Source organism: Ochotona princeps, chromosome 10 (genome assembly GCF_030435755.1).
Source record: "Ochotona princeps isolate mOchPri1 chromosome 10, mOchPri1.hap1, whole genome shotgun sequence".
Lineage (NCBI taxonomy): Eukaryota > Metazoa > Chordata > Mammalia > Lagomorpha > Ochotonidae > Ochotona > Ochotona princeps.
The window spans coordinates 41517253-41531520 of NC_080841.1; the positions used below are offsets into that span (position 1 = coordinate 41517253).

Below are 14268 nucleotides of genomic sequence, written 5' to 3' on the forward strand. Positions count from 1 at the left end.
CTGTTTGTAGGAACTGCATTTGAGATGGAGATGACGACACTGTGCTCTAGAAGTTATCATCAGACACCCTGCACTGTCTGTGCTGGGCTACCAACTGAATGGAAGCTTGCCCTACTTTAATACTCTGTGTCTTTGGGTTTAACATTTTCTTGTTGTAGAACACGATTACACTCTATTAACAATGGAATACTACTGCTCTCTAATTCTAGTCTTGTCCCTACGCTCCAGCCATTCATATCAGAGACTTTCCAATCTAGCCATTTCTTATCACCTTTCTTACGACAAGTTAGGACAATGTCCTGAACCATCTCAACAGCTCTCAAGTTTTGATTGGCAAAATGGAGTAGCCACCACACAGGATATATTTGTGATCACAACATATAGGTATCGGACTCTTAAATACCTTGTTGACACTTCACAATACAGCAAGAAATCCTACCTGTGTAAAGAATCCAATTTGTTAAAGTCTGAGTTATGATAAGGAATGTCTCCCCTTAGCCATAAACCTCAGTTTGTAAGTTACGATTAAGAATGTTTCTTCTAAGCCATAAGTCTCACTGGTTCAGATAAACCAAGCAGAAATTCTTCCCTTGAGTTTAACAGTCCAGCTTTGGTGTCCTCAGTGCCCCACTCACTAAATTGCTTGCAAAATTACAATCTATCATCTATTGCACATTGATTATTTTGCAATTGCTCTCCTGGCTAGCATCCCATCAACACTGTGGAAGCTGCACATGACACACGTCCTAAGGCCCCTACTGGAGCCGTGAGGCAGTCTGATCCTAATGAGGCTAGTGAGGGGCCAGCATCTCTTGGGTCTTTGGGCCTTACAGCCTTACCTCCGGGGTGAACCATCATCGTGGGGCTGGATGATGACCACCTTCACAGTCACAGAAGTCCGGAGCAGGTCGATCATCTGCTCATGAGTCAGTGTGGCCACAGCCACTTTGCAGATTTCCACGAGGCGGCTACCTTGGCGAAGACCAGCCTTCCAGGCAAAGCCAAAAGGTTCCACATCTGCAACGATGCCTTCAAAATTCACATGGAATCCGAGCTGACCCAGCCCATTCCTCCTCAGCGTCATTTCCACAGTCTCGCAGCCTCTGGTCACTATCTAAGGGATAAAGCAGATGATTAGAGATGCCCCTTTTTTCCTGCCTGGACCTCTGCAGGGTTCCAGCAAAGATGAACATCAGGTCTTCCCACCAACACCCTCCTTGATTCTCACAAATTAGGGAGTTCCCTTGCCTTATCCCAGTGGCCCCCAAGGACAACATAAGGACATTTTTAATTTCAGAATTAACCACAATTAACTCCAGCATCTAACACAAATAGGAGTACAACCTCGTTTCACCCTTCAGAGACATATCTATTCTCAATACAGATGTCCTGCGGTTTCTTAGAGGACACTGATCTGTAGCTCAGGTGCGTAAGATGGGCTGTGGTAACCCCTTCCACTCTTGCTGTATCAGTTGGTTGGCTCATAAGCACATAAACTGCACTGCTCTGGATAGATTGTAGCAATGGGAAAAAATATAAACACTTTGAAAATCACCGTAGGTTTCAACGAAACCTATTAGACAATATTCAATTTTTTTAAAAAAAAAAAGCCCAAAGCATATTCAAGGTAGTACTCAGGGTCTAGTTCTGAATTCAGGAAGCACAAGAACAAGAAATCAATGTCGAGAAAATTCTTGATGCTTCTATACTATGGATGCACTATGTATGTCCTGTTTTGTCCCTTCAGGCTCCTCTTCTGCAGAGTGGTGGCCTAGGCTTGCCTGGGTAGAGAACCTTTCATATCAACCATGGGGCATGCCCAGATTAATTCCTTGGCCATCTGTAAACAAGGAGTCATGCCGGTTGGTGCTCTTGCTGCAGCAGAGACCCTTTGTGCCTTTGGGCTCCTTCTCCCCCATTTGGCCTGTCCCTTTGGGAGTTAAGGGCAACCCAAGCAATGAAAGCTTCAGTGGCTGTCACTTCTCCAAGGGTAGAAGTCTACAGCAGTACTGCAAAAAGCAACATGAAAGAGGAAAGGCAGCTTGCATCCCACTCAGTGTATTGAAGCACCAGTAATTAGTTAATGCAATCCACAAAAGCGCTTAGAGTGCAGTTTACAATGCAATGAAAGAAAAACACAGGCTCATTAAATACCATTTGATGACTATGACATCACTTATTTGTGGGGAATTTTCAAGTTGGGAGGTATCACAACCCCTATTCCCAAAAGCCTACAGGCAACGTATGAAGTTTCAGTTTAATAAATGCTCCATTTCTATGAAACCTGCTCTGAATACACAGATACCTATTTAATATGACTTGTGATTACAAGTACAGCCAGGGGACTAACGCAGATTCCATGTATCACCATTGTGTCTGCGGTTTCTATGGTTACCACCAGCACATATTGCCAATCAGCCTCTCCCAGACAAGCATGACAGTTCACGACTCAGCAAGATGGAGAAAGGAATTGCTGGTGTAAGACAGTGATGAAATTTTGAAAGATGGAAGTTTCCAAAGATATGAACAGAACTAATTTAGAACTGTTGAAAAAGTGTGTTTGTAATATTCACAATCAAATAAATTTGTCTTTCACTTCCTTTCCACCTTTGTTCCAAGCAACCCTACCAAAAGACTACTCATAAAATGTGCCCTGACTTCCTTCAAATATTAATGCAATGGTGGGCTGAAATCTAATAGCTACATATTAGATTGAAAAATGACTGGCTGGGCTTTTCCAGTCATACAGATTCTGTTTCTCTTACTTTTTTCCCTCTACTTACTTGCTGCTCTCTTAACGTGGGCTTTTTGCTATTTTTTTGGCCTTCCCATTCCTTGTTTCTTAACATCCCCAGAGCCCAAAGAGTCATGTTTTCCCTTTATTTGAAGCGACTCATATATTTGTATGAACACAGTTATCAGGTGAAAAGAGTAGCCTCCTATTCATGTGCCCAGGACTAGCTACATAATTGGTGGGGTCTGTTAGTCAAAAATTATGTAGACTTTCAAGATGAGAAAAGCAGAATATCTAACTCTCATATGAGCAAGTCCCTGTGTGGAAGCAGACCCATGAAGCCGGCTTCATCCATCCCTCTAGGCATAGCTCTCACTTCTTCTCTATCTTTATCTGTGTAAGACACCTTTGGCTCCACCATCACTGTAGAGTGGATACTGAGATTACCAGCTGCCAAGCAAGCACTCAGTCCCAACACCTCTACTGTGATTGTGTCCTCCTCCATCCTTGACCTCATGTATCTTTATTCATATGAACAACAAAGTTACTTTTCTAAGAAAATGCTGGTCAGGGGGCATCCATTGAACAGGGAATATGTAAGAACCCATGTGTAAATATTTATGGGAAGTACAATTAGGTGGTTGATGAAGCAGTATTTGTTTTTGCTAGGTTTTCAGGAGCATATATTATTATGACTCAGTGGATACACTAAAAAGAAGTGTTTGCAATTACCAACAGCAAAATTTATCCTGAGACTCAGAAGTATAACTCAAGAGTCAACTCTCTAGGTGCCCATACTAATCATGCACTTAACCTTCCCTAAATTTCTATCTGGGTTTTCACACACATATTTCATAATACTGTTGAACCAACTGGCATCCTTTCTTGTAAACAGTGTCTGTAGAATATGAGATTGCTTTTTCAAGGCCAGTTAAACACTGACCCAGTTTTATTCTCTCTTACAAAGAATTTTTAAGTGTGTGTGAGACAGAAATATTTGGTGTCAGGAAAGAGGTCAAGAAATGGATATAATTCCTCCTTTTTTCATGATGTGTAGCTGATTTAAATTTTTTAATTAAGAAAAAAACACACTTTCTTTACGGTAGAGTTATTATGAGAAATTCTATTGCCTAAACACATCTCTATCTTAATTTATCAAAAACAATTAAAATTAGAAGTAGTTTCATTCCTAAACTATTCTTACACATACTCAAACTGAAATCTGAACTTTATTTTGTTAAATTGAAAACAGAAATAATATTGCAAAATAGCATAACTTACTACTAAAAAAACTCACATTTTGAAAATTATCAATTTAAAGATTAATTTTATTTCTGATCGACCTTCCTTCCTTCCTTCGCCCCTTCCTTTCTTTCTCTTTTTTGAAGATTTATTTATTGATCTGAAAGGCAGAATTATAGAGAAGAGAGTGCACTTCTATTGGCCCACTTCCCAAATAATTGCAATGACCAGGTCTAGGCCAGGCTGAAGCCAAGAGCCAGAACTTCATAAAGTCTCCCATGTACACAAAAATTGGCCTTCAGACAGATGTCAGGTTTAGAGGTTTAACCCACTGCGCCACAATGCCAACCACTATTTTCAGTCTTCTTAACTCAGTGATCAACTCAACAAAACCTTAAAAATGATAGGCATTGTGACAGAGTGAGTTAAACCATTGCATGGGATCATCTGCATCCCTGTTAATGTGTCCTGGGAGACAGCAGATGATGGATGGCTCAAGTGCATGTACCCCTCTCATACGTGTAGGAGAACAGTTCTACACACTGCGTGTATTTGGGAAGTGAAACAGTATATGAGAAATATCTCTTTCCCTCTTCCCTGTGCCATTCAAATAAAATAAATAAATAAATAAAAAGTATGGCTAGGAGATTAATATTTAATCTGTTCAATGTACTTACACAGAAATATCTGCTATATAAACACAGGTAGAGCTGAAGATGAAAACAGGCCTCAGGCACTCACATAATCAATAGCAAGTTTCTTTGTATTAATAACCTATTGATGAAATATGCCATTTCAATCTCCATAAACACAAAATATCTAGATAATACACCTTCAGGCATTATCAAAATATACCCCAAAATTCTCTTTTGAAAGCTGGTTTAACTTCTGCTTTCTATTTGATCTGTGATGAGTGCTTTGCCACTGCTGTGTAGTCAGCAACTGCTCCAAAGGATCAAGCACTAAGCATTAAACTGAATCATTAAAAAAGTGTAATTCATTTCCAAGGCACTGGGATTGTGATAGAATTTCCCTGGTAAACACAAGTGGAAATATGGAAGTGAAATGTAAGGATAATGGGAAACATAAAATATGTACTTACTACCAATCGCTGAACAATTTCCCTTATATCTTCAGCACAGTTATCCAGTGACGACAGAAGGATACATTCTCCTCTTTCATAAAAAACTTTGATACTCATTAATCCAGACGTCCACCCAATAACATCTCTGCAGGAACAGTTAAATACCACATTCTTGGAATCTTTTTCAATCAACATTATAAATTCATTGGAAATCCCAAGAAGACACTCAATGTCAGCAGCCTGGCCAAAGTCTCGTGCAATTACGTGCCACATGATTGCGCCGATACTGAACAAATGGGCGTCCTTCCTTGGCTTTACTTTCTCTTTCTTCTTTGCTCCCAGTGTGATGAAGCTGAATTTCACAGAGGTATCCACGGTGGCGGTCGTGACAAAGTTTTCTGCCAGATCTTTCAAGTACTCCTGCCTTGTTCGAGTGGCCATTGCCCGGAATTTTTCAGATTTGTGGGCTGCATTTTCTGCATTGATTACTTTGGCTAAAAGGAAGTCCCGAAATACTGCAGATTTTGGAAAAGTTACACCTTTCGGGATTGGTGGGCCAAATGGTGGCACATCTTTTGATCTGGAAACGCCAACACTGAGGAAGAAGAAAGACAAGATGAACTATGACACTGTAACATTTACCTTCAGGAATTACAGCCTCACACTTTCAGTTTAACCTATCTATGCCACCAGTTTTTGTTCTTCTAATCCCTATATACCAAGTTTTCTTGTTTATTTAAGTAGAATGCTTTCTTACATTTAGTTAAAGGGGGGTGTTATGGTCTGAACTGTATTTTACTCAAAATTCTAAAGCTGAATTCCTAACCCCCAAGTGCTAGGGATGTGAATACATCTGAAAATAGGAATTTTAAGAGGTGATGGAGTAAAAATTGACAGCCTTATTTTGGGCCCTAACTCAAATGAGTGGGGTCCTTCTACGCAGAAATTTGTGCATGCATGCACAGATGTGAAGATAGTTGGGAAATGTTCATATTGATCAGTTTTGACATCTAAATGAAAGTTTTATAGAAGCTTTAAGAGAATCCAAGAAACATATAACAGCAGTCACAACTGGAATGAAAGCAAACACATTCTGTCAGATGCAAACGTCTTTTCTGCAAAGTGAGTGGCTAAAGTGTAAAGACTCCAATATTCTCTCACGCTTCAGTAGAAGTTAGTCACCTGTAGCAGCAGGCTAGATGACTGGCCAAACAGGGCCTTGCTGTTTACACTGTACTTCATGCACTAAGCCCAAGGGTGGGGTAGGGGAACTTGATCCACATTTCTGACATGAAAGGAAGGTCTTTATGCCAAGAGGTTGATTCTGCTGGGTTCTACATCACACAAGGTTCATCTTCCCTCAGTGCCATCCATAGCATGGACATTCTAGATTAATGAATTTGGCCTCTATATAGTAACTTCAGGAGAGTGGTCCCAAAGCTACCTGCTTGGACTCAATGATCACTGTAACCACACCATGGGGCTTCTCTTCTTGATATCACCAATGAGCTCAAATGGCTCACAACACTGGAATCTACCCTCTCTATACGTGGGGCACAATAAGCTCAAGCTTCCCAACTCCCATTTGGCCCTCTCTTTCAGTAAAGAGAACAGATTTCTGGCAGTGTTCTAGCAAGAGAATGCTGGGTTACAGTATTGATTTGATTGCAATTTCCATGAAATTATGGCTGATTCTCTGACAAATACTAGTAAAGTTTTTAAGCATGATCAGTGAAGCTGACAAGAGACTTCCAAATATCTGAGGTACTCTTTTAACTGGATAATGAATCTCATTGGCAAATGTTAATTTAATGATAATGATGAAGTTTCTTTAAAGAAGCAACGATTTCAATGGATGATACACTTAGGCTATATTCTGCCTGAAAAACATTGAAGCCTAAAGATAAAACATAATTAAAAATACTTGATTGATTGGGTCTGAGTTTATTTTAGATTATTCTTCATAATTACTGGTTGAGATTTAGAAGAGAGGGCCAGCTCACCACATGTGCACCAACTTAACCTATTTCAGCATTTTATTTATAGAAAATAGATACTGTACTATTTCAAATGGCATTTTTCTAAAGTAGTCCTGAGCATGCAAGCCAAGGAATCACAATGAGGGAAAAACAGGCAGCTGTTTGGGTAAATTCCAGATCGATTGCACCAAACACTGCATTGTACAAGCCAGACTCTCAATGATGAACAGGCCAGCCAGGAAGAACACAGGTCAAGAACTGGAAACTTCAGACTCTAGTATTTTAACACAGGTGAGATATCAGGTGGACCAATTAGCAACATTTTCTATTGAGTAGCTTCCTTTTTCCCTTTAGGGAGCATCTCTCCAGTCTTTGCCTCCCCAAGATTCTCTTAACAATATATATGCATGGGGACCGGCGGCGTGGCCTAGCGGCTAAAGTCCTCGCCTTGAACGCCCTGGGATCCCATATGGGCGCCGGTTCTAATCCCGGCAGCTCCACTTCCCATCCAGCTCCCTGCTTGTGGCCTGGGAAAGCAGCTGAGGACGGCCCAATGCATTGGGACCCTTCACCCACGTGGGAGACCTGGAAGAGGTTCCAGGTTCCTGGCTTCAGATTGGCACGCACTGGCCTGTTGCGGCTCACTTGGGGAGTGAATCATCGATGGAAGATCTTCCTCTCTGTCTCTCCTCCTTTCTGTATATCTGACTTTGTAATAAAATAAATAAATCTTAAAAAAAAAACAACAACAATGAATATGCATGTCCCCAACCTAGGCTCAGTAGGCAGCTGTACTGGTAATTCCTGTTTTAAGATTATAAAGGAAAATAACCTTGGATGAATGCCAAAAACCTTCATGGCATTTTGCATAATTTAAGCTACTCTGAAGTGGGTACTGTTATCTTCAATTTTAAGACAAGGAATCAAAAAGCTAAGAAAAATAAAATAACTCAAACAAGCTGGGTTCAAACTCGAGTCAAAGGCCCACTCTCTTGGCAATACCCCACACTGTATGATCTTTGAGTGGCAGAATCTGTGTGCAGAAGTGAAGCCTGAAAGTAGATCCCCTCAGCAACAGTGTTGGGATTCTAAGGCACATTCACTGTCTTTTGAAGTCACCCTAACCAATTTCAGCTCATCACTTCAACAGACCTGTGGCAGTGAGCATATCTAAGACCTCTGATGAAATGAAGTCTCTCTCTCTCTTTGTTTTTGTTTGCCATAACACTTCATTCGAAAGAGGAATTTTAACAGGCATACAATCTGACCCAGAGCTTGGTATCATCTAAGCTACTAATTCCGGCTAGATGCGGTGTTTAAGCAGGAAAAGTGTGTGTTACACCACCACCACCACTTTGTTGGTTTTTTTTTTACATAATATTGATATTTATTGCTTTATATGAACAATGTATTGAAAGCCCAAGCATTCAGTTTACACACAGAAATTGTACAATGATATACCACTTCACAAAGGCAGTGAACACAGGACAATCTACAAAATCTACTTCACAGAAATTTAAACATTCTAAATATCAAAAAGTGCAGCTGAAGAAACAGGTATAAGTTTGGCAACCAGTAATTTTGACAGGGAAGTTGCAGCTCGCATGACTTTTTAAATGTGTGAATTTTAAAATGCTGAGTTTAGAGTAATCATTGTGCTTTGTGTTGATTTGAAAAATATAACACTGGCTGTCAAAGAAGTATGTTCAAAAATATTTAATTCACTTCAAAATGTCATCCAAATTATGGTGGTTTCTATGCACTCCCAACACCCTACTTAGCTCAGGGACATTACTAAAGCAATATATTAATTCTTCCAGTAGAGACCACTATGATTTTGAACTGCATAGGTCTTTCACTTCTCCGAAGGGGCAAAACAGGAGGAAGGTGACTCTTAGAGAATAGCTTACCAATAGAGGACAACATGATGAGAGAATTGTGAGGCTGGAGAAAACAACCAAAAAACCCTTGGGAAAAACTGCTCTGTTGACCGTCTTTGGGAGGATGTATCAAGGACTACGGACTCACCTATAACACACATTCTCAGTACATGGATTGTGCACTTTGACAATGACAAAAACATGCTGAAAGTGAGACCGGATGCTTTTTGGAGTAAATGGAAGTGCCCCAGGTTCCTGGAAGACGATGGTGACGATATCATTTCCTATGTGCCTTTTTCTCAGAAGCTGTGGTCAAGAAAGTGAACACACACACAATTAAAAACAAGCAAGTAAATATACACAATCCCCTCCGCTTCCACTTCATGTGATTTATTTAGAAAAGTTGAGTCATTCTTTAACAGTGCTTCTAAGCAAGAAAATCAAAATGAGCTGTGTCCAAAAGACCCAGGGAAAGAGAAATCTTAATATTTCTTCTACTTTAAAATTCAACTTGTGTACGTGAGGGTCAAACATGTTGGGCAGAGCTGGGCTGGGTGGTAGCACTCACTGGTTTGCTGAGGACGGATGGCAGAACAAATTGATCAACTACCCCAGTGAAGCTTGACAGCAAATTTCAGGGCCAAGGGAGACTCAGAGGTAGATTATGACAGCCAATCGACCTTGGAAAGATTTCCTCATCCTTGGAACAGCGATATCAGCACCATCTCCACATTTTCAAAACCACATGAGCAGAACCCTCAGAAAATGCTCCACAATGGGGACCCTGTGGTGACATCAAGTGACAGTTCCCCATCCCCTGGGTAGTGTAGTAGTTGGGAGGCTGCACAGGGTTCTTCCTCTTGTATCCTACTTTCCCCCATATACAAGAAGAAAAGGAAAATGTGTAAACAATGGTCTCACCCACTATCTCCTGATCCTTGATCCTTCCCACCCTGATCATCAAATAAAACTAAATTTAAAAATCTTAAAAATTCAGCATGTATTCTTCCTTTTAATCTTATCCAGATCCTTCTCATTTTATCCCTAAAGTAACAGCATGTTACAGCTCAAAGCACTTGGAGAAATTTTTTGGTATAGGCTCATGCATCAGACATGAGAGGGTATGGATTTGCTCCAAAATCCTACACTGTGAAAATGGAGGACCTTGCCTTGTATCATGGGCAAAGAAAACCCCCAAACGGAAGACTGTTGCTTGGGTGGGTAATATATTCAAAATAATTCGCTGAAAACTGGTCTTGAAAATATACTTCATAAACTCAGAATCTGGGCAGATTGAAAGTATAAAAGCCAACATTGTATAATCTCAGTGCAGAGCTGGCAAGAAAGAAAGACCCTCAAAGCCATAACATTTTAACAATGCCTTGATCTTTGGGGTTCCTTCTGCCAAGAATACCCTCTTCACCCCAAGCTTTTTGTAAGCAAAGCAAGGACTAGAGAGTCCTCCCCTCACCTGTAAGAATCACCCTAGTCAAGACTCCCCACCCTAGTGCTCCATCCACACACTCCAACCTCAACTATTGCTCTCACACATGAGTCCCTTTTTGCTGCTTGGTTCACTTGGTCATAACTTTCTGGAGGGCAGGGATTTGAATTCAAAGCTTTATTTCCAAGTTTCTAAGGGAGTGGTGCCCAGTGCAAAGGCAGCACCAAATAATCACTAGCTAATGAGCCAAATGATAAAAATACAATATTAATGTCGTGTGCTGTCAAATTGCTTTTTCCCTATGAATGCATGCCAATAAATCCACATACAAGAGACCCAGTAAATTTATGCAAGTAATCTGTGATTCTAAAGTTTGTGACCTTCAGTGTTAAGACACAGAAGAACCTTACATGAGTAGGTGATGTCACTGGAATGACAGGACAATCTCAGATAATGAATCTCTCTTCACTAGCAGTAACAAAGACAAAAACTTTGCCATTAAATTTATTTGGCACCTATGGTGCATATTCCACTGTAAAGGGCATTAAGTTCAACTTTTAAAACCTTTTAAACTAGATAGAGAAAGGATTTCATTGTCAGGTCTCTGACTTGTGATTTAGCATGATAAAAAGCCTGGAAAAGGGGAATGAAATGTTCATTTTTTCAGAGTTCTCTATGGGCCAGTTAAATTGCTGATTCATGAGCTGGAAAATTTCTATTTAAACCCCATGGTTGGGCCCGGCGGCGTGGCCTAGCGGCTAAAGTCCTCACCTTGAACGCCCCGGGATCCCATATGGTTCTAATCCCGGCAGCTCCACTTCCCATCCAGCTCCCTGATTGAGGCCTAGGAAAGCAGTCGAGGACGGCCCAATGCATTGGGACCCTGCACCCACGTGGGAGACCCGGAAGAGGTTCCTGGTTCCCGGCATCGGATAGGCGCGCACCGGCCTGTTGTGGCTCACTTGGGGAGTGAATCATCGGATGGAAGATCTTCCTCTCTGTCTCTCCTCCTCTCTGTATATCTGGCTTTCCAATAATAATAAAATCTTTAAAAAAATAAATAAATAAACCCCATGGTTAAAGTTACAAAAACGCAAGAATGATCTTGCTGTCTAAGTGACGTTTGGAAACATATTAATATATACAAAACAAGATTCAATGAGTCACTACATTTAAATTTTTGGTTTGGAAAACCCTTAGATACTTAAACAAAATAAGGACTTCAGATGTGTATAAAAATAAATGAAAACTCTATTAGTCAAAGGTATTTTCCTCTTTTTTCCTCCAATAACAAAAATACACGATTCATTGGTACTTTGGTAAGACAAGGGAAAATCAACAACAGATCGGATGTTAAAATATGCCTAACACTGTATTCAATGGATTTGCAAATACAAAACGCAGTAGCTTTTGCTGATATTTACTATCCTTGAAACACAGAACTTCTAAGATTGATACATGTAAGATGATGTTCATAATAGCTATGGCCAGGTAGTGAGTTCTGAGTGACAACAGTGTGCTACCTCACATAGGCTGGCCTTCTTAGCCAGTACACTGCAGAGGGACAAACTCATTAGTGCTTCCTGGCTTTTGTTATTTTAACAGAAAATTTGGTAGCTTTTCTACCCAATTTCTCTTCCTCCTGAAGGAAGATGTTGGATCTAATTCTACAATGCACCATGGGAATATTTAAAGAAAACTTTAAGCGTGGTTACCTTGACAACATGCCAAGCAACTTTTGTCCTTTTCTAAGCATATTCTTTAGCTTTGGAAAATGTGCCAAAAAAATGTTTTTGGAAGGCTAGTAAATTCACCCAAGGTCACATATGTACTTGGTGGAAAAACATTCGAAGTGCATCTGGTGTGTGTGTGGGGGGGGGCGGTAAAACAAAGATTCATGAACAAAAATAAAATCAGGGCTGCCATTGTGGCATGGTTGGTAAAGCTATTGCCTCTGACACCAGCATCTCATATGGGCACTGGCTCTTGTCCTTGCCACTGCACTTCCAATGCAGCTCCGTGCTACCCTTTTGGGAGACATGGATAAAGTTCCTGGCTCCTGGCTTCAGCCTGGCACAGCCCTGGCTACTGTGGTCATCTGGGGAGTAAACCAGCAGATAGATGGAACACATCTTTGCGTGTTTCTCTCCTGTCTTGCACTCTTTTAAATAAATAAACAAATGTTTAAAAACATAACAAAGGATAAAACCCAAAGAGGATAAATTAAGACAAATAGATCCTGTCCGTAAATAGGATGCCTGACTTTGTTTATTATTCATTTTTATAAAGTATGGTAAATATACAATTACTTAAGCAATTTGTTGGCCTTCTCTAAGGTAAATGTTTTCTTTAGAATTTCATTTGTGCTTATTTCAAACCAGCCATTGAAATTCTATATAATCAAATGGAAGGGAATAAAGAGGACAAACCACAGACCAGTGCATACCCGCAGAACAGGAAGACAGTGTTTGTTTTAGGAGTAAAAGGAATGGCATCTTCTGGGGTTAGCTTCTTTCTAGACAAAAGAAAAAGCCACTAATGCTTTTTCAGCGCTGCCAAGAGAACCGACTTAATGTCTCCACTCAACAGTGAAGTGATAAATATTGTACAAGTATTTGAAAGATTTACATAGTCAATTCTACTAAATTTCTAACACTTGATTCAAGCTGTGAAACAGAAATAAGCTCGTGTTGTGACAAGCAAAATGAAAATGTGAGTCTGCCAAACTCCATAGTAAAAGCATACAGTTCGACCTAATGGCAATCTTGGGGTTTAGTCTTAATTCCTTAAACATACTTCAGGGTTTGACAAACAAGTTTTACCTTGGAGCAATGATGAAAAGTAAGTGAAAGCAAACCCTTGTCTGGCAGCCACAGTGGGAGCCAAAGTGGCATCAAGTTGAACTAGGTTAGATCTTCAACCTGGCTGCTCCCCACCTCTCCACTCCTTTGGACATCACCTTGTCCCTCCAAAAGGCTCACCTGTCCCTGTCCAAAGCACTTTGTCTTTGCTAACCCCCTCCTTGGAAACTTCTCCCCTTCCCAGGAAGGGCTGGCTTTTCCTCCTGTGGAGCCATGGATCCAGTTTTGTGCCACACACACACTTTATTCTCAGGAGTTTACACCAGCAGTAATGATTTAATTCTAATGTTTCCAGGATTTACTACTGACAAACCATTTCATATAATTATTGGACATTAACAATTGCAAGAGTGACTGTACAAAACAATTCATCAAAGCTAAAAATTTTAAGAATGGAGAAGCCGAAATACTTGAAGAATGTAGTGGTTTTTGTTTGTTTTGCTTTTTTTAAAATGATTTCATAGCAAGCTGAAGATGCAAACAGGGTCATAGAACCTAAGTAGTTTCTTTATACCAATTCTTTTTTTATTTTTTATTTAAAAATTTGAATTTTACTATACAATTCTGTATAGTCTGGGCTTCCCTTCCCCCTAATTCCTACCCCCAACTGACTTCCCCCATATTGTCACAACAGTACATCCTTATACCAACTCTAATTCTAAGCAGCAACCCTTATTATTTTGTTTCATTTGTACTCAGGGTCTGGGAACAAAACTAATCATGGAAAGATGAGTAAGCATTTTATCCTTCCCAAATCCTTCACAGTAGTATTCATAGCTGAAGCCAAGTGAAGACAGGAGTTGTTCGAACGGGACACGTGAGGCAGACTGCTCCGGTATTTAAATAGCTCCCTGACAGTATCAACGCGGACACAAGGAAGTGTACAAACCCAATACGGCAGGGTTAGGGTGGACCAGTATCCTTCATTTTCAATCTCAGAAACTTAGGTTGGTCTGGAGAACTTGATGCATGTTCTTAGGGAAAGATCTCTCTGTGTTGGTGACGAGCTGCTTCTACCTGCTTCACACAGCTGGTGGCAAAATC

General features: G+C 40.3%; 1 protein-coding gene across 2 annotated transcripts in view; it reads right to left on the minus strand.

Annotated features, from left to right (window-relative positions):
- The window catches only part of SIPA1L2 (signal induced proliferation associated 1 like 2), a 100301-nt gene that overhangs the window by 55378 nt on the left and 30655 nt on the right, over positions 1-14268 (minus strand). For both annotated transcript variants that reach the window (XM_036495152.2, XM_004578534.4), the window contains exons 6-8: positions 9068-9225; positions 5079-5655; positions 840-1114 (exon numbers count right to left, since the gene is read on the minus strand). In XM_036495152.2, the coding sequence (XP_036351045.2) occupies positions 840-1114; positions 5079-5655; positions 9068-9225 (1010 nt within the window). The remainder of the gene's footprint in view (positions 1-839; positions 1115-5078; positions 5656-9067; positions 9226-14268) is intronic.